Consider the following 21602-nt stretch of genomic DNA (forward strand, 5'->3'; position numbering starts at 1 on the left):
ATATAAAAAGTTACAAAGATGCAATATAAACCCATTTATAATATAGGATTGAATAAGAGGGTGATTTGAATTCAACCCGACTGTTAATCAAACCCTATTATTTTATCCGTTCGGATCCAAAATTCTGATAGGGAATATCCAAATCCAACAAAATAGGATCAGATTTGAATTCGGATTGGATCCTGATCCGGTCTATTTGCACGGTTGCACCTCTAATTTCTTTCTTAGCCCTAGTTATTTATATACGTTATTTGCACAATTAATAAAATGTGTCTATATATATATGTTATTTATTTATAAATACGTTTATGTTGAATTTTTGTAATTTTTTATATTATTTACTTTTTCTAAAAATGCATGTATAAAATTATATGGTTGTAATGTTTTGATGCAGGGATAAGCTTCTATCAGTTATCTTCCTGTTAGATATTTGGATTGGATTGAATCAGAACGGATAATAGGATCCAATATTATTAGGCACATTTTATTAGTAGAGTAATGTTTTGATGAGATCCTTCTTAGTGGGTGTTTTTTTTTAAACCCTAAAACTTACTTTACATGAAGAGGTGACCATCTTAAAATTGTATTAACCATTACCAAAGAGAGAAATAAAATTATATGGGAGGGCGTAGACCACCTTGCCTCAGGGCCTATATACAAGAATCTCTCCCTAAATATCTTAACCCACTCAAGGTAAAGCTTCAATGAAGCAAACAAAAAATAAAACACCATTAATAAAACCTTACTGAAGGGATATTAAAGAAATCTTCTCTGAGTAACTACTTGAGACCTATAGGAACTTGAGAATATGAATAAAACAGATTTCATCTCTTTTCATTTACACCTCTTTTAACTAGACTAGAAAACATGCACATGGCAATTTTAAATGATGATGATGATGATGATATATGGGTACAAATTTTTCTATAGTTTTTTATTTCTATGTGTAAAATAATTCTTACTTATCACACTAATCATGTTTAATATGATACATATATAATATTAGAGATGTGTCCAAATGCTTTTTAAAAGAAATATTTATTTTTTTATATTTTTAGGTATTTTATCTTTTTATTTTTATTATTTAATTATAGCATCATGGATTAACCCATTTGACTTGGATGATTGAATTGCTTACGTACCCACCACCCACACATAAACAGTTTCATTTTTGGGCCAGTTTAGAAAAAAACACGGGTTTTATATTGTTAAAAATATATGACATGGATCTATTTAATACAACTTATTGGAAAAAATACCTTATTTAACGAGAGAATAGGAGCTAATACCTTAAATATAAGACTTAAGAAGAAATTGAATGAGGTAAAAAACAGTAGTTAAATTACAAGATCTTTCGTAATTTTAATAATAATATAGATAGATATATAGAAAACGATAATCATCACATTTGTCACCTTACACAGAATGTGATGGAACTAGGGCTATTAATGGGTTGGGTATGACCTGATGGACCTAAACTGATTTGGCTGGTTCTGGTTCCAGGATGTGTACCAATGGGTTAGTTCTGGTTCCTAATCTATTGTCCCAATTATTATTGGTTGGGAATGGTTCTACCCAGTCCCAAACCAATTTAGACCCTTCCCAAGCCATACATACATTTTAGACCCAGAACTGGATCGATTGGTTCTAGTGTCTGATCCAACTGAGGCCCTACTTGGTTCTGATTCCAGGATCTATATATTTTAAACCCTAATTGATTCTAGGATCGAACCAACTCAGACCCTAGAACTAATCATTTCAGTTCTGGGTCTAAAATATCAAACCTTGTAGGGTCTGATTCGGTTCTGGGACCTTAATATTTCTTATTGGATCAATTTCAGTTCTACCCTATCCCAACCCAGATCCGATTCTTTGACCACCCTAGATGGAATTCAATCTTCAAAGAGTTGGTGAGAAAATTGATCTTTTTAGTTGGATTGTGGAAATACTATCGTGGCTGTCATAATCATCCTTGAAACAAGTTTGAAAATTGTAAATAAGATCCGAGGGACCATTCGGAGTAAGAGCAAACCAACAATTTACACCAACAAATCTGCTCCTTGATTCGCTTGTCTATAGTCATGGGAATGTTGATTGACATAATGCCAATGTAACTTGCTTTTTGCTCTAAATACAACCTATTGCTTTGTCTACGTACCCAGGTGTCTTAGACCATCCAAAGTTTATTTTGATGGCTCTGAAGATGGTAGGTTTCTATTCTACCATATTCGATTACTATTTACCATGTCGAGCCTTGAATTATATGAATATTAATGAACAAGCTTTTTATATTACCTACCTGATCAGGAGGGCCCAATTTCTTTATTATATAACCTTCGATATTTTTACCCATTTATTATTTGATCATACAGTTCTACAGTCTCTCTCTCTCTACCTTCCCGTTCCATTGCAATGTCATTCTTCCACTTCCATTTCATGTGGTCAGGTTTCTGTTAGTTAACTCCTGTGGATGATAATAGCGTGGTGCCGTGGTCTATATATGTCCTTTTTCATTACTGAAAACAAATTGTCCAAGAAGTGTTAGGAACATAATTAGCAATTTTATGTGCTTTATAACATTGTATTTCGAAAACATAAAACATGTGAATAATTCAGGAAATATATATATAATACATAAATAATATTAATATTACTTTAAAAAACCTGGAATAATAAATTCAGGAAATTTTAGTTATTAACTTTAAAGTTTAAAATATATTTATATTTTTATACTTTTTTGCTTCTAAAACAAACATAATTAGATAAAATATGATTTATACTTATATGTAATGTGTTATATTATACTAGCGGGGACCCGTGCGATGCACAGTCTTTATTAAACCAAAGCTAAACAATATAACACATAAGATTATATGATTGTTTTATATTTTAACTTTTTAATGACCAATCCGATTGAATTCGACCCAAGTTGGTCGATTTTCTAGTATTTCCGATTAGTTTTGGCTCAGCAATTTTCCAACCCAACCAAGTAAGGTTAGTTTCGGTTTGGCCATTTGTAAACCTACCAAAACTAAATATAATATTTTAATATGAAAAAGTGGGGAAAATCTCATATTTCTTAGTCTAAAATATTTTATATCATAAATTTATTTTTTAATTTACTTATTAATAATACAACTGCAATTTATTAAATTTAAATTTAATTTTTAAGTTTAAATCTTATGTACAAACAAACCAAACCAAAAATAGACCCAAATGATACAACCCGAGTTAGCGGGTTTTTACTAATGGTCAGTCGGTTTCAAGTGACAAACTCCTGACCTAACTAGGTTGATTTGGTTGGCGAAACAACCTGCAACCAAACTGAACCAATCCTTGAACCCTTCTAGTTTTAACTAAATTAATAGTTTAATCTCTAATAAATAACAATAGTTTGATCTCTAATATTTATTGAAAATTTATAGCAAAAATAAACAATTATTAAAAATAAATTTATAATGAAAATACAATAGATATCTAATAAAAATACAATAAATATTGAAAATATATTAAATTGGTTAATAAATAGATCAATCTCAAATAATGATTTAACCTATATTAAATATTAATCAATAAATTATAAAAAAATATATAATTACTAAAAATAAATTTATAACAAAAATTCAATAAATTAAATTTCAAAATTTAATAATAGTTCTTTGATCTCCAATAATTATTAACAATTTTCTATTAAATAACAAAACAAAAATAGATTTATAAATAGTTATTGAAAACATAATTATTTAAAGTTATTTTCTTTAATTATTAATTGATATAACTGAAATTAGTTATTTAAATAATATTTTTATTTAAAATTTTAAAATATTAATTATTTACTGAATTTAATAATCCATAAAATTATAATTAGTACTATTATTACATAATTTGTTATTAATTTTGTAAAATATTAAATTATTATTAATATGAATATTATGAAATATATTATAATTATTTTTCTACTTTTAAGTTTTTTTTATTTATTACATAATTTCATTATTTTAACTATTTAAAATTTAGTCATGTCAAATATTTCGTTATTGAATTATTCAAATAATATGTAAAATATTTAAAATTTTATTTATTTTAAATTTATTACATAATATTAAATACTTTCTTATATAATTATTGAGCTATTTTTAATGTTTTGTTATTTAAGATATTTAGTTATTTATATATTTTAATAATTTTTTAATTTTAGATATTTATTATTTGAATAAAATTTAAATTTAATAATTCATAAAATTATAATTTATATTGTTACTACATAATTTCATGATGAATTTTGTAAAATTATAGAACTATTAATAATATGAATATTGTTAAATCTATTATAATGAACTTTTGTGTTTTGAATAAATATTTTAAAGTTAGTATATAATTTCATTTTAATATTTAAATAATTTTGAAATTTTTTAATTGAGACTTTCTTTAGATAGGTGTAGATAAAATGTAGGGGAGAGGATAAATAGGAATTAGAGATAGTTTAAGAGAGAATCTCTTTACTAAATTAGAGATAATTTAAGAGATAAATAGGAGTTAGACATAATTTAAGAGATAAATAGGAGTGAGATAATGTAAGAGATAAATAGGAATTAGAGACAATTTAGTAGGAAGTTGGGAAGGTGGTGCCACTTGGCTAAACATTAGAAAAGCAAATCCCTTTTTCTTTATGGTTGTTAGAAATAGTTAAGACTATGTTATTTCCTTATTGGTTTAATGGGTAATCAAGGCTCAAAGTATTGATACGTATCAACCTATATTGGTCGATACGCCCCTACAGAGGGTGTATTGGGGTTTTGACTGGTTTAGGGGGTGGACATACCTTAAACCGGCCCCTTTGAACCAGATTTGAAAAAAAGAACTAAAAAACTACCAATACGCCTCTACCAATGTATCATGCGTATCGATATTTTGAACCTTATGGGTAATTATATGGAATTAAAAAAAATAAAAAATTCAAAAATATAGAAAATTAGGAAGGGGGTTGAGTCATGGTGACGTGAACCGTCTTGTATATATATTTGCACATTTACATATAAAATATGTCAAAATATTCATATATTCATACTTCACGTTTAATTACTAACTATAATTAAAAGATTACAATCCTAAAAAAGGACAAAAAGAAAAAAAAACGCATAGAAAAAATCAAAAGCCCATCACTAGAGCATAGGGGTGGCCACGAGTCGAGCTTTTCATGAGCTATTCGAGCTCGGCTTGGCTCAGTTTAAACCAAGCTTCGAGCCGAGCTCGAGCCCAATGAAGCTCGCGAGCCTAATATAATAAATAAGTATTTTTTATTATATACATGCATGAATGCATGCATACATACATACATACATATATATAATAAATAATTTTTATTTTTTATGTATAATAAATAATTTTTATAATCCTTATTTTTTGTATGTAAAATAAATATATTTTTATATTTATATTTTTTATTATATATATAATAAATAATTTGTATAATTCTTAATTTTTTGTATGTAAAATAAAAAATATTTTTATATGTATATTTTTTTATTTTTTTTTAGAAAAAAGTTGACTTGCAGTCGAGCTCGAGCCGAGTTGAACTCGAACTTGCGATCTATGAGCCGAGCCGAGCTCGAGCTCAAGTTTGTAACTCGAATCGAACTCGAACCTAACTCAATTTCAATGAACGTAACTCAAATAACCAAGTATTCAGTTTGACTCGGCTTGAATCCACCTCAGTGGAGAACCCATGAGATCAATGGTTTAGATTGGCTGGACCTGGACGATAAAAATATCTCGACGTCGCTGAAGCATAGAAATCTCCCGTTAGGACGTCAGGGAGAAGATACAATTGAACCGGAATGAGCCCTCTAATTGAAAATTGGACTTTATTTTTTTTTTCTGGTAAACGAAAAATTATATTAGAGAAGAACAGTTTTTTTTTTTTTTCTTTTTGATAGAAGAGATCGAGAAATAGAATTAGAGTGATACTACAAAAGGGGTCTATCTGAGTCACGGCCATCCAGTCAAGCACCCACCTGATTCAAATTGGATTTGGAGTTGTTGACCAACGTACCCTGTTAAACAAATAAGTGAATGTATGGTGACTTGGGATGCACAACCTATTCAAAATTTCTAATCGGGCTCATCGAAGGACGGAAACAGCTGAGACAGTATTCTGTAATCAGTGGCATTATGCTATTTCTTAATGAAAATGAATTCTTTTTGTAAATCAAAATAAGTTTAAAAAATGAAGGTCATATTAGTAATTGACCGGAAAAGGTAGACAGTCACGATCACAATGCAGCAACTATTCTCGTTGTAGATCGAACACGCTGAACCGTCTTTCTTGGGTCCACCGTTCACCGCACCGGTTGTTAACCTCGGGCCTTCGGATGGGGGTATTTTGGTAACAATAGTCCATTATATGGGGGTCCGCTTTGTTTTCTCTCCCTATATATATCTTTTATCTTCATATTTAGGGTGAGCATTGATCTCAGCAGAGACTAGCTAGAGAGAATCACGGCTGCTGAGAAGGGGAGGTGCAACTGCTTGAGAAGGGGGTTCAGACTGCAGAATCGGATTAAGGTGTTAATTTGCTTCCCCTCCTTTTAATGTTTCTTGCTCAAATGAGTATTCCAACTGCCACTTCTCTCCGATGCTTATAATGCCACTTTTCGCATTATATTTCTAGCTATCTGCTAGACCTGGTACTGCGATACTCATCTGAGCAAGCAACGTTAAACTGGAGGTAATTTATCCTTCTACCTCTTTCAAAAACATGCTTAGCCTGATTTTCTCTATGGATGAAGCACCAGATAAGCTCTCTCTCTCTCTCTCTCTCTCCCTCTCTCTGTGTGTTATCTACCGGTCAAACTAAAACAAATATTTCGTAGTAAAAGAAATGAAGTCATAGTAAAATCTTTATAGAAGAGTTTCAGTATGTTGGGGAGCTCTGCTTGTATGGAGCCAGGAGCAGTACGATAGAATAAAGGAGAAATTTCTGAGAAGTAGAGGAGCATATCGGTGAAGGTGAACTTCCCCAATCAATATTCAAGCCCTCAACCTGTGTGCTACTGCCAACTGGCGTATGGTTAGAATGTAACCCCAACAAGCCTTCAACCTGTTGTGTTCTTTTTATATATATTCTCTTTCAAGCATCAATCACGTTTCATTTCTGTGCAGTGCAGGGTCGTGACACGCAGAGATCAACATGTCCAGGAAAGAGACCGGGTAAGCCTAGGTTTGGCAATTTTCTTGTCATCCTCGAGAGAGATCATAAGGAGATTTGAAGGGTTTTCTATCATCATCTTTGCTACCAGATAGCCGGCGATGCTCCACGTCTGGTATTTTCTAGCTTGTTTTCCAATGTACCGCCCAGTCTTACCGTCGTAGTACTCTGGCCACCCGTCCTTGGAAATGCGTTGCTCCACCAGCTCTATGGCTCTCTTGGCTATCTGTGGCCTACCGCACTTGATACACGCCGCCGTCAGTAGCCATAACAGAACTGCACCCCACTACAATGCATCAATACATCATATTATATATATATATATATCAACAGTTCTTTATTCTCAACCCCCATTCTAAACCAATAAGGGGAGCCGGCGGGCGGCTAGTTAATAGCTTCACTATTATGTTCGAGAGAAACATTTTTGGCTTTTCTTCCCCCGACCTTCTTTTTTCTCTGGCCAATATCCCCCTTCCCCCAAGAAAAAAAAAATCTGCTATCAAGTACCAACTAGTTCTCACATCCCTACCCACAGGACATAAGACTCTTTTCATTCGTAGGAAAATGTTCCCAATACACGGTGGCAGTGTTCTGTGGGTATAAATGTGGGAACGAAGTAATCGGTAGCAGATCCGGAGATATCCGAAATCGGATTAAAAGGTAATTGTGAACACACAGTAATTATTCTGTAAATATTTTTGACAGCTGTATTCAAATTTTGTTTAAATGATTTCAAGAATAATATGAGTATATGTAAATCAAAATAGTCCGGATCAAGTCCCATCATAGCGTCACAAGTGTCACCAACAAGGCACTACAGCCGTAAATTAAGAACATCTCACCACGAAGGAACAATGGAGATGTTCCTAACATCCCGCTGTAGTGGCATGCTGGGACAAAATTCACAACTCTTAATGACAGGCCACAGGTGTCACAAAATTTCCTAACTACCAATTCAAAATATCTACCTGATTCAAACTCGTTTTGTTTTGCTGCAGTTCGAATCTACACTTAGGACCTTGTACTGAGGCGTTTTGCGGCAAATTGGATCTCTTACTCTTGCGGCCTTGTACTAAGAGTACACTAACCAATGAAAATCATCAAAATTCACTGGGGGGTATCGACACTAACCAATGAAAATCATCAAAATTCACTAGGGTATCGGTACAGCAGCTATACCTGGGATATATTCCCATTATGGCCACGGTAAGTGGGGGTTTTAGGAATAGGTGGTGGGGTACCCAGCCTAATGTGTAAAATGTTGTAAAATGAAAAAGGGATAATAAGGTAATTTTGGGCCTTAATATCAATAAAAATAAATCTTTTAATATAATTTCTTAAATAGATTAACTTTTTAAAAAAGATATAAAGAAGGGAAAAAACATTTCATTTTCTTCTTCCACCAAACCACTTCCGCCTTTAGTGTTGTGTGGGAGAGAGAGAGAGAGAAAGAGAAAGAGAGAGAAATAAGAAGATGAACACCTCCGGTAACACTAATCCATCGCCGCCTCCGCCCACCTTTGGCAATGTAAATCTACTGCCCACCTTCGCCTCTGCCTCGCCTACTTCCGCCCACCTCCGTCTGCTTCGATGACCAAGAAGATGAAAATCTCCAAATCGACCTCCGCCCCAGTCCCACGATAACTTCAACTCGTCTAACATTTTTACAATGCTCTCGATAATATGATGATATTCTTCAATGCCAATGGCAAGCAAATATAGAAACAAACAAACAAACACTACTTTTGCTTTGCAAATATCAGTGAGAGCATTAAGAAGGAGACCAAAGACCATACAAGTAAATATCGACGGTGAAGGAGATCGGAGATTGGGAGAGAGAAACAACTAGAGATGCCAAAACTCTAGAGCAAAAACATGGAGGCTTTCTTCATCAAGTTGGACAGTGCGTGTCGTAGTCGCCCTCTGGTAGAACAATCGAAGAGCTTGCTCCCATCTCCGACCATTGCTTGTATCATGATCTTCTCCAAAAACTATTGGCCATAGTCAGAACAAGAAGGTGAAAGTGGCGACCAAATCAGTATAGCCTATGCCCACGTATCTACTGAAAGGGTGCTTGAGAATGAAGGGCCAAAACAGTTGGGCAATGACCAAAGTAGTACCAGTGCCATGGGCTCCGACGAGAAGGTTGAGCTTGGCTAGAGCCACCATGTGCATCCTCTCAGCTTCTTTGATGAACCCGAGAGAGTTTAACAATGGTTTGGAGGGGGCGGAAGTGGTTTGGAGGAGGAAGAAAATGAACAGTGTTTTTGCCATTCTTTGATGTATTTTTTAAAAAGTTAACCTATTTTAAAAATTATATTAAAAGGTTTATTTTTATTGATATTAGGGCCCTAATCTCAATGAAAAACAGAAAAGTAGACCCACTGCAGATTTTTGAATTCCACTGCAGACCAATAAACATTCAAAGTGTCAAATACTCCCACTTTATACACCAATGTCCGCCTGTAAATTAACATCAATTCCGAACTAGCACCTACCCCAACTGTACTTTGGGCCTAAAAATTTTGACCTTAGGCTGAACCGTCATTCTCCCATAAAAAACCATCCAATAAGTACCAAATTTTTGAAAAACAAGGATAAAATTACATTTACCGTGACAACTGTTTAGTCTTTTATAAGAGGAGCCAAAGTTTTAGGCCTAACCTTGTCATATGACCGTAGGAGCAAAAACTTCGCAAAATATTATCTGCCACCTCACCTAAAAGTACCAATTTTTTTTTCTCAAAAAAAAAAAAAACGATTCCAGTGATTTTTGAATATCTAAAGCTCAGTCAAAAAGACAAAATATTATGTCAAACCTTGTGCCTTATTAAAAATAGGGTAAATTAGAAAGACCCCCTCTAGTTTTGTTTTGTGGCAAAGTCCCCCTATATTATGACCGTGAGATAAAAACCCTCTTCCATTAACTTTCCGTTGAAATTTGTTATTACAGTATTTTTTTAATCTCCATATTACCCTTGTAATAAGAAAAATACTATTCATCTTCCCTAACCTCGAATACACGAACAACAATGGCGATAAGGAGAGAGAAAGAGAGATCAAGGATTATTGCCGCAATTGTTCTCTACCTCAGCAATATTTTCCCCTCACTTTGTTCATCGCATCTCTGTATTTTTCCTCAGCATCATATCCGATTTTGTCCTTGACATGTTTACAGGAGTGAATCACTTCGTCTCGCGCGGAATTGTCAAGTCTTCGAAGAGGGCCTGGACATAGACATGGCTTATTCTGAGAGGTTGTCGATCTCCCTTTCTCTCCTCCCCTATAGCAACCAGAAGAGCAACCCCTCCTCCTCCACTTCCATTGTCGCCTCCGCCTTCAAACCCGTCATCGACTTTCACCGCTGCAACTGATTGCAACGGCGAATTCAAACTCAGCGGTGGCGAATCCACCACCGGCCTCTCTCCCTCTCTCTCTCTCTCCATCTTTGTTTGGAATTTTGGAAATTAATTTTGATTTCGTTCACTTGGGTGATAGACACAACATCTACAGAGGCAACTGTTGGATTTTAATCTCATGAGAGATTAAATCCGATGGGTTTGATTGGTCAATTATATGAGAAATTGTACCTGCACAGTTGACTGAAAAATTAGCTTTTCTCTTACAAAACCCAATTTTGAACTTGTCCCACATTAGAAAATTATAAGCTTTGTTTTCAGTATTTTAATAAAAGCTAATTTACACTCCTTAGAAATAGTAAAGGAGAGTATAGGGGTTTGATACCGTGCAACGCGCAACAGACCGGACTAAGAGAGAGAGAGAGAGAGAAAGTGGATTTTGAAATTGTGTATTTTTGAAGTCCGATTCATGCTCCTTAAATAGTTTATGAAGAGCTATGAAGAAAAGGTAGGTGCCACTTCAAAGAATGCAACTTGAACAATCACAGTTTCAAACATTGTGACTACTTAAAAAGTAGTTAACAGTTAATGATTGTTAACTTTGAATTGTATCTCGTGATCACACCAGATTGAATCGTGACCGTTGATCTCATCAACGATGATCAATGGTGATCATCGCATCAAAACCAAAGCTGCCCTTCGCGAGCCACGCGGGTGCAAGCAAAGTGCACCTCTAAAGCGCCTCATTGTGCCATACACACGCGCAGTCTCACAGAATGTTTCTTCGGAAATTCTTCAACTTTGTTGGTTGTAGATTCTCGCCCAAGGCTCTGTTGTATCCCGGGAATGGATTTACTTGTAACCCAACAACAAACTCAGTGAAACTGAGTGGGGGCAAATAACGTTCTAAAGATAGTGTCTTCAGACGCGCCTCAGAGCTTCTCCTCCAAAGTTACAGTGACCCCATTTCCTCTTATCGTCTGTAACAAAGGCTTGTACGTGTTTGCAAGGATCGAACCGTTTGTGACCTTGTATCATCACGACCTGCCACAAGAACTAGAGGACAGATATGGGGGATGGCTGAGCCCCTACAGTAAGCCTTGAACATTTGGTTTCTCCTATCTGAATCTCGTTTAGATTTTATGAAATATAAAACACAAATTTATGGGGAAGTGTGTTTGTTTCTCACTGTCACAAATCTTGTTATGAAGAGATAGAGTTTGAATGGAAATAGAAAATGGGATTTTGATTTTGTTGGTGCTTATTGTTACAGTAGGGAAGATTTTGTGTATTTTGCGAAAATCTGTTTTAGGAGCTTCAGGGATCTGGTGAAGTTCTGGAGTAGCTTGAATGAGCCCAATGCGTATGCTCTTTATGCGTATCTCATGTGACTATATCCACCAGGCCATTGTTTGGAGATTGAAGTTGTAAAATCATCATGAAGGATCTCGATTCGCATAGTAAGAAACCTCTGGGGGAGGGATTTGAAGGAATAACTGTTAAAATTTGGGGAAAAGGAGAGAACAAGACTCTGTAGAATCTGCTGCATTTGGGTTTTGGAGCACTCCCTATAGAAGGAAGAAGAGAGATCGGGGGAGAAAGGGAGAGAGAGAAATGTGGATTATTGTTGATGCTGTTTGTGTACTATGAGTTGGAGAAGATGAACAATGTTTTTCTCTCAATTGTCTATAAGAGTAATATGGGGATTAAAAAATATTGTAACGATAGATTTCAAGAAAAACTAATGAAAGGGGGTTTTATCTTACAGTCATAGTATAGGGGGGGTTTTGTCGCAAAACAAAGTACGGAGGTCTTTGTCACAGACCCCATAATAAAGGGGGTCTTTGAAATTTACCCTTAAAAATATTAGCTTTATAAGGTAATTGGTAAGGTCTCCTATTGAGAGTTCACATATCCGAGGAGAGGCTGCCCCACAACGCCCCACAACACATTTTCGCCCTGTATTGAAAACATTTCTTGTCATCACTATCATCAGGAAATATTCTCAATACATGGCCGAGATGTACTGTGGGGCGGGTCCTTATGGGGAGGAGATGTCTGGCCACCCGTCCTTGGAAATGCGTTGCTCCACCAGCTCCCGTGGGGAGGAGTTTACATCTCCTCCCCAACTCCTCCCCACGAGAGGCCGCCCCACAACGCCCCCCAACACATTTTCCGCCGTGTATTGATCGATATAAATAAAAATAATGATATATTGAAAAATAACTTGGCATCGTTGAGCTGTCAGGTAACATTTGGTGGTTGAATTGATAGGTTCTCTAGCCACCCATTGTAGAGATACGGGATTAGATCCCACTGCCAGCAGGTTTGGAGGGTTTAGGGGATGGGGATGGGTTACCCCTCCCCTTTAGCCTACAAATCCAGATGGATGGTTGAGATCACTAGCGGCATTGATATTTCCTGATGCGGTCCTTTGTTTTAGACCCTCCAGTTCTATACCAATCATCTACAATGAAACAAGTTTCAACGACATAGGAGAGGCTGTAGAATTACATAGTACATTCATGACTTACCTGGCCAAGACCCGCCGTTATGGTAACTCCATCGTGTGTTCTTCGGATCACAGCCGGTGACGATCCTCCACTGGTGACCCTCCAGCGCTGGATACACGATCTTCAAGGGCATCTCTCCTATCAAGTCCTCCCACCGCTCCTCAAGCAGATCCATAATGGCTGTGGCCTGCTGCGGTGTGGCCAAAGAGCTCAAGATCGCAATGCAATTGCCGACCAAGAACCATCGGAAGTCCATGCGAGCTGGGCTGACATTACCAACGAAATACCCACCTCGTAAAGGCATAAAATCGAACACCCAGTCAGGAATGGAGTCGGGGATGACGTTGAATTTGTTGACAGCAGTGTGGGAGTACTCCTCGGTGCGGTAACGGTAGATGTTGTTTAGTTGGGTGAAGTCAAGCCAGAAGTAGGTGCGGATGTGGTAGCTCAGGGCTGTGACCCGCTTGTCGATCCTCTCTATCAATTCCTTGCCGCCACTCTCGGGCTTTAGCATCTGCCTTGCGCACCTAAGTGCAAAGAAGAATAGGGCCTGGATCTCTATTGAGTACCCATAAATGCCCTGTTTCACGTTCCGAATTCCAACAGTAAACTGTCTGGGAAAAAAAAATCTTCAACACAGCATTTGTTTATTTTGGAATTACAAACTTCAACTACGATCGATTTTGCCATCATTAGTCATTAGTTAGAAATGAAATGGTAGAATTTTTGTTTTCTATGATCGATTTTCCCACAAGGATTAGGGAAATAGAAAAAATTGTCATCCTAGCTAGGTCTTTCAAGACAAAATCTTTTCCATGATCTAAGGGTGTCAGTAGAATAATAACAAAGGGAACTTCTTGGAAATCCAAACTGAGGGCACATTTGTTCATTAAAAATAATAGGGTAAAATACAAAAATTCCCCTAAGTTTTCATTTTTACAAAAACCTCCTCCATAGTATTAAAAACCTACAATCACCTCCCTCGTGTGTCTTGGACGAAAAATGTTGGCCAAATGCATTAAGTTTATAATAATCATTTTACCCTTATATCAATCAATTCATATGAAATTTATTAAAATACCTCCAAAAAATTCTTTTTACTTTTCATTAAAAAATTCCCCAAGTTAGATGAAAAGAATAAAGTAATTTTACTTCACCAAAACTTTAGGTCTAGTGAAGTCTAAAAGGGCAAATCTAGCATTTTGAATTATATTGAAAGATGTCCTAATAAATTGTAGGGATGATTTTGTAACTTTGAAGTATTCATTATTGAGACCAAGATTCAAAATATCAATATGTTCGATACGCAAGTAGAGGCATATCAGTTGTTTTTTTTATAATTTTTTTTTTCAAATCCGATTCAGAGGGGCCGGTTTAAGGTCCATCCACCCCCTGAACCATTTAAAACCCCAATACACCCTCTGTAGGGGTATATCTAGAAACTCCTGATAGAATATATATCGGCGGATATATATCGATTTTTTGAACCTTGATTGAGACAAAGATAAAAGAAGGTAATTGCAAGTTTTTGTAAAACTATAGGAGAGGATTTTTGTTAAAATAAAATCTTAGGAAAGGTTATTACGATCGTACAGAGGGAGGTTTTCATATTTTATCCAAAAAATAACTAACACATCAGCAAACTTATATTATTTTTGTATGATATGGTAAGTTGTTTTTGTTTTCAAAAATAAAATCATTTATATTGGCGTTTGGCGAACACCTCCCGAGTCCTGAGTGAGCATGGACTTATTAAGTCACCCTGACTAGCAACCTGTCTCCCACTGTATTTAGACCAAAATCTTGGGTTTAAAAAAAAAAGGAAAAAAAACATCTAACAATATTTTGGTGTCCAAGATACCAGACCAAATGGGAGATTCGTGGTTCTGGAGCTTGCCAACTATACGAAGAATAAAAACTTCCTTTCTTTCTTTCTCCTCCTCCTATTAGTAAGCTCCAAGACTCAACTATTGAGGGAGTGTTGTAAATTTGCTTTTCAGAATAATATAAAAAAACAATGATCACATCAGAAGAGTCAAATTGTTTTTGATGGTTTGACAATGCTTTTGTTTTAAAATACAAAATCATGCATATGAAAAAGCACTCTCTTCAAATCTTCAATATTGGTTCCAGCTACCGGGAGTGCTGGGAGGGCCGGAGGGTGTACTATCTTTGACATTTTTTGCACAAAGTGCCTCTCACATATTCAAAACATGCTTTTTATGTTTATCAACCCCAGGTACAATGACAAACACCCTTAAATCATCCCAATTAGAAATATGGTAATCATCATTATATGCACATTTATTTATATACTTCAAAGGAGTTATTTCATATCATCGATTTACATGCAGAGACATAACTTTCTTTTTTTTTTTTGTTATAATCCTTCTAAGCAGAACATTCCTAATGCAGTCCGGATTTCCTACTAACTTCCCTCTATTCCCCTCTCTACTAATCCATTAAAATTATTCCAGCAATGTAACGATTGACTAATGTCTTAATTAATTCCTCCGTTAGTTATTATTTTAAAGAAATACCTATTTTTATGCATTAATTAAATATTTTTAAAAATAAAAATATAATAATTTTGGGTGGTCTGTAACTAGGAGTGCTCATGGTTTATCCGAACCGTGGGCTTTTTTTGTGAACCGATCAGTAGTATCAGCTTCTGGAAAATCGGTAATTGGAATTGAACCGAAACTAGATGGCTAACCAGTTGATCGATTCGGTTCATCGGTTTTTTGACTTTATAATATTTATTAAAAGTATATATAAATATTATAAATATATATAAAATATTATATTTTAAAAAATAAATAATATATTATATATTATAAATATATAATGCATATTTATTAATTTATAATATATATATAGTATACATAAATATATAGAAAAACATGTATACCGGTCGGTTCAGTTAACTGCCGGTTTTTTAAATTGGCTAACCGAAACCAAACCGGTACCTTTAGTTTTTTAAAAACACCGAACCAACCGATTCGATTAACCGATTTTTTGTTCGGTTTCGATCGATTTTTTCGATCAGTTCGGTTTTTCAGTTTTTTTTGCTCACCCCTATCTGTAACTCTTTTTCCATGCATGAATTTGCTTTACTAGGCTTAGAAAAGAAATAAAAATAAAAATATCTATTTTAATTATATGCAAATTTCCCATTCTCTCTTTAATTATATGCAAATTAATTCTCTAAGCCTAGTAAAGCAAATTCATGCATCAGAAAAAGAGTTACGGACCACCCAAAATTATTATATTTTTATTTTTAGAAATATTTAATTAATGCATAAAAATAGGTATTTCTTTAAAATAGTATCTAACGGAAGGATTAATTAAGGCATTAGTCAATCGTTACACTAGATAGGACTTAGTGACATGGAATAATTTTAATGGGTCGGACTGTTCCTAATGATAGATCTTTACTATCGATTAGGGTGTCAATTAGACTGGATTTGGTCTAATTCGATTCAATCTAATGTGAGTCCATTACAAATGGATCAGGTTCAATCCAATTTAATGAATATTTTGGCCCATTTTGGATCTGTCTAATTTAATGTTTAGACCGTTCAATCTGTTTAAATTGATTTTAACTAAATTAATTCTAATCCAAATCTAGTCCATTGACACCTAAATTTTAATTTTTATCAATGGATCAGATATTGGCTTAATCCAACTCAATTCAATATAAATTTATAATGAATGAACCAAGTACAATCCAATCTAGTAAATACTTTGGACCATTAAGTCCAAACTGGTCAAATTCAATGTCTTATTAGTTCGTCCAATCCATCCAAATTGATTTTGATTTGGAAGGGTCCAATCCAAAAACAAGTCCATTGGCACCTCTATTATCGATCATCGGAACATGGGATAGGTCACAACTTTATTTATCCCCTGCAGTCATAAATGGATCCTGTGTCCCCATATGGGTCCGGGAAGAGAGGATTTGACTAAAACTTGAGTCTGGGGACATGAGACTTATGGGTCTGGGATACACAGAACAGTGTCGGGGCATTGAAATGCACCATCAGATGGGTATTACATACATCAGCTGAACCAATCAGTGATGTAAAGACTGATTTTGCTACTGTTGTAACCATAGTTGAGACTTGGGACCCATGTATTATCTATCTGCTGTTTTCTTGAAGAAATAAGGCATGTAGCAACCTATGAGGCCCAGACTTGTATACCTATCATGTGTCCCAGATTTAAGATACACTCATAAGGCCATAACATTGAGCCATTTAGGAGGCTAGGGCTTCTGCATTGGAGGCAAGGTGCGTTGATTCAATTGTGGTGGTTGAGCACCCATGTTCCAGAGGAACTACCTGAAGTAACTTTCTATTTCAATTGTGTTTTTTTGTATCCGGAGCACAGTGATTGATTTTCCAGATTTTTGTCAAAAATAGCTTCTGGCATTTCTGTACGAGGCCAGCTCAAAACACCAGAAGCCGCATCCAAAAGCCCTCCGAAACTGGCACTAAATTGGGCTTCAAATATCTGGGCGATTAAGGGCAAAACTAAATTGGGCGATTAAGGGCAAAGGTGAGCTCTGTCGGCCTATGGATATTACACAAAACGATACCTAGCCCATTTGATAAAAAATATTAGATATAAAATATAAATAATTAAAAGAGGGAGGTGGAGGGGATAGGGGACTATGGGAGTGAAGAGAAGAAAGCTTACCATCCTTCTGTCTATCATGCTACAGCCATCCGCGCATAGTAGAGTTGGAAAGGTGTGGAAACCATCAGCAAGGCAAAGGTTCAGTATTAACCTCATCCCCCTTTGCATCTCGGCCATCTCAGACAGCGTACGATCCCTTGTGCACTTGGTATACGACATGAGAAGAATAATCCACCAGAACCCTGAATCAACAGGTGCCACTCTCCCAATCGCACTCCCCCCAAAATCCGCTTCCAAAGTGTCTTTCCCACGGTGTGAGTCATACTGGATCTTGAAACTAGCAGGCATAACACCTTCACCAAGAGTGAAGTTGTCGATCCTCTTTTCCCAACCTTGGAGGTAGAGGGTTTTCAACAAGAAGTTCTTCACGATCTCTGGCTCTGGCTGCGGTTTCATTAGGTAGGCTAATCCACTAGGCACAAAATCTCTCACGAACACCTGCCGAAAAATAAAATGGCCAGTTGTAAATAGATTGTTGTACTTCATTAGCTTTTGTACCTTAGAACTTAGAAGCATTACATTATAAAACTAAGGCTGTGTTTAGTTGCAGTGTAATTTTATTTGCACTAGTATAAATGCATGAAAGTACAAATAAAAAAATGTAAATTCTCATTTTTAATTTTGTTTTGGATTTTATTTTATTCTGCTCCATATCTTAATTTATTTCATTTACTCTGCAATCAAACAAAATAAGCTAAAATTTAAAACAAAAATAAATCAGAATTTACACTTGAACCATTTGTACTGTCATAATTTTGCACCAGTGCAATTTATTTACATTACAGCCAAACACAGCCTAAGGGGTCCTCTCTGGAGCACAGTCTGGACCTGCAAACTGATCAGGTTCAAATTGGATATGCGTGGATAATATTTGGGTTCAAATCGAACCGGTTTCAGATATTGCACACCACTCATAAATCATTCTAAAACTGGTCAGAATTACAGATGCCCCGCTACTTTACTAATAAATATATCTTCATTTTACTAGTAAATACTTAGATATAAGTACTGCTGGATTTAAATGGATACCATTTGCAACCCTAACAGAGAGGAGGTTGAACTAAAGCTAAAGCTGTTGAATTGAAAATTCCTGGTGAAACTTATCGATACAAAAAAAAAACCTCCGAACCTGGCCAATTTGAAGAAGAAATTCTAATTTTTTTTACCATTTTCATCTCTTGTTCGCTCATAGAAGGCCACGGGCTGTGACTTGTGAGTGGTGGGTTTTATAAGCTTGCAAAGATTAGCTCCAAATATCAATTCCCAGTTTTTCATCAAGCGATCGAACTGTAATCTAGTCTGAATTTTCTACCCACGACAACAATTCTGTCTACACCTATTCATAACAATTACATATAAGGAACATCTCATCCTCTTACATATTATTATGCATGGGGAGATATTTCTAATGCACTAAGGTAATGTCTTTGTGGGTAGGGGTAGTTAGAATTTTTCTGGGTAGGAGATCTGGAGTCACCAACAAGGCAAAAGCAGAATGTAATTGGATCTTAATCTTGTATTTAAACCGCATTAGACATGGCTAAACCTAGAGTTTTTAGGCCCAGCCCAAATCCACCTAAGCAAGGCTGGGTTGTGTGAATTCGGCCCGGCTTAGTGTTTATCCACCTATATGTTTCATTTTCAAGCAATTTCGCTACTTATTAGACAGTAGTCATGCTCACAGTTTTGTATTTTGAGAGGAGTATAAATAGAAATATGTAGAGTGCACAATCAAAAAAAATGTAGAGTGCAAAATCTTGTATTTTGTATTATCTTATATATATTTACACAGTTGTATTTGTGCTCTTCTAAACTTGGGATCACCTACCAACAAAACATGAAAGCATGTTCCAACACCTTTCTAATATGGTCCAACACCACACATCTCACCATGAGACTGAGACGACCATAAAAGTGGGATCCGCCCTGATCAGATGTGTAGTGTCAGATGATGTTGAAAGTGTGTTGAAACGTATTTTATTGGCAGGTGATCCAGACTCTCCAAACTGAATTTAATAAAATTTTAGAAAGCCTTGATGCAAACAACAAAGAAATTAGTTTTGAAATCCATACAACTGATTTACGAAAAAAACAAAAACAATGCAATTGTCATTGATTTAATGATTTACATTTTTTTTTTGTAAGCATGATTTACATCGGGTTGGTACTTGGTATAAGACTCGCTATAAATCTATTAGCAGGGGGTCTTCATCCTCAGTAATGGTGGTTTTTATGGTTTTCCTTTTGTTGCTTTGTTTTGTTGGTGTTTAGTTTCTGTGTTTCTTTGGCTGTTTGTTTTGTTGTTTCTAGTAATGAATGTTATTAAAAAGTAGGACGATAGCGCCTTCAAAGCAAAAACGACAATGGCGCGAAGCAGATCTTTAACTATTTACAAGCAGAGACAATGGCGCGAAGCAGATCTTTAATCTCATCTTTACAGATTTATTAACAAACGAAGCAGATCTTTAACTATTTAGACGAATACAGGCAGAGACAAAAAATATCCAATAGAGAAACTAATCCACACATGAATACAGCAGAAGTGACCTCGTGCTGAACCGATACTAACCCGAGATCAACAAGTGATCAATAAGACGTCACAATAAACTATGCAACTTTGAATTCAATGACATGAGAGAGAGAGAGAGAGGTGTGGTAGTATATACCTGGTTATAGTTCAACGCGTCGGCGCTAGGGTCTAGAGCGGCGAGAGTTCCAATCGGCTTTCCCTTGTAAAAAACAACCGATTTCGTCAGATTCTCCCACGCTTCATCCACTAAGCAAGTATTCTCCGCATTCACCTGCGAGGCATTAGTCCGGTTTCCCGGTGACAGGTGGCTGTCCATGGTGATGTGAACGCTGGGCGATGGCTTCAATGACGGGATCCTGGTGAGCTTCTGATCATCCAAGCACTCTTCGGAGTTTAACGTGATCACAGGCTCATTCTGCCTTTCTGATTCCCCGTCCGGGAGATGAGATATTTCGAGTGAAACGTGGTCTGCATCCGAATGATCCGAGCCGGTGAGTGAAGTTGGGGAAGACGAAGCCATTTCACGACTCACGAGAGAGAGAGAGAGACGAAGGGGGGAGAGGGAAGCGCAGTTTGTAAAGTGTCGAGGAAATGTAATGCCCACAATTAAGATCATATCATGTACGGTTGGCCGTTAAAGCGAATCAGGGAAGAACATTACCTTGTACTTGATATTACTGAAATACCCTTACTGAAAAGTAGCCACTTGGCACCTGCCATGGATTTAGAGAAGGTATTTGGGGAAAGCAGATTTGATGCTCATAAATTTGTAGAGACGCCGTTCTCATAGCCCTTTTCAGCCATACAGTAAGAACATCTTCAACTTGTATCTTTTTATTCATAGAGGTCTCCCAATACACGGCTTAAAAAGACTGAAAACGGTGTGAACACAAATTGATGAGACCAAATCCGGTTTCGTATTTGGGTTATTTCGGATTTCGGAAATAGTTATTGTCCCGACTCTCCATCGTGCTGTCCGTGGCTTGGAGTATGAGTTCTAGTGTGATGCGCTAGCTAACCTATATATACATGTTTTTTATAAAAGAATAAATAATATAATAAATTTATAAAAATATAATATAAATAATATATTTATAAATAGGCTCCATCTGATCCGACCAGGGTCATCCCAATTCGACCAAATCGATTTATTAACCGAATGCCATGGTTGTTCAAAGGACTGTGGAAACATGATAATTTACACGCCATGAACCCACACCTCTTGCAATTGGATCTGCTCCTCATTGAGTAAGGCTGCAACTTGGACCGGGTATAGGCCCGAATCCAACTCG

At 35.9% G+C, this 21602-nt stretch overlaps 1 protein-coding gene and 1 long non-coding RNA gene across 2 annotated transcripts; one reads left to right on the forward strand and one right to left on the reverse strand.

The window, feature by feature from the left end:
* The first annotated feature begins 6302 nt into the window (after positions 1 to 6302).
* On the forward strand, positions 6303 to 7964 carry LOC148801133 (uncharacterized). The gene is made up of 2 exons (XR_016083503.1): positions 6303 to 7077; positions 7162 to 7964. It is a non-coding gene; the product is annotated as an uncharacterized LOC148801133 (long non-coding RNA).
* LOC104604064 (putative alkaline/neutral invertase F) lies at positions 7185 to 21108 on the reverse strand. The gene is made up of 4 exons (XM_010268296.2): positions 20447 to 21108; positions 17781 to 18218; positions 13101 to 13659; positions 7185 to 7483 (listed from the first exon to the last, which is right to left on the reverse strand). The coding sequence occupies exons 1-4, from the start codon at positions 20924 to 20926 to the stop codon at positions 7185 to 7187; spliced, it is 1776 nt and encodes a 591-aa protein (XP_010266598.2). The 5' UTR covers positions 20927 to 21108.
* Between the last annotated feature and the right edge of the window lie 494 nt (positions 21109 to 21602).

This window comes from Nelumbo nucifera, chromosome 3 (genome assembly GCF_055504915.1).
Source record: "Nelumbo nucifera cultivar China Antique chromosome 3, China Antique-T2T, whole genome shotgun sequence".
Lineage (NCBI taxonomy): Eukaryota > Viridiplantae > Streptophyta > Magnoliopsida > Proteales > Nelumbonaceae > Nelumbo > Nelumbo nucifera.

Bases quoted from the DNA above. Each gene is read 5' to 3' on its own strand.
- LOC104604064 (XM_010268296.2), bottom strand. From the start codon at position 20,926: ATGATCTTAATTGTGGGCATTACATTTCCTCGACACTTTACAAACTGC. The intron at 18,219-20,446 runs GTATATACTACC...ATTTTTCGGCAG, and splicing joins ACGCGTTGAACTATAACCAG to GTGTTCGTGAGAGATTTTGT. The intron at 13,660-17,780 runs GTAAGCTTTCTT...AACGTGAAACAG, and splicing joins GCATGATAGACAGAAGGATG to GGCATTTATGGGTACTCAAT.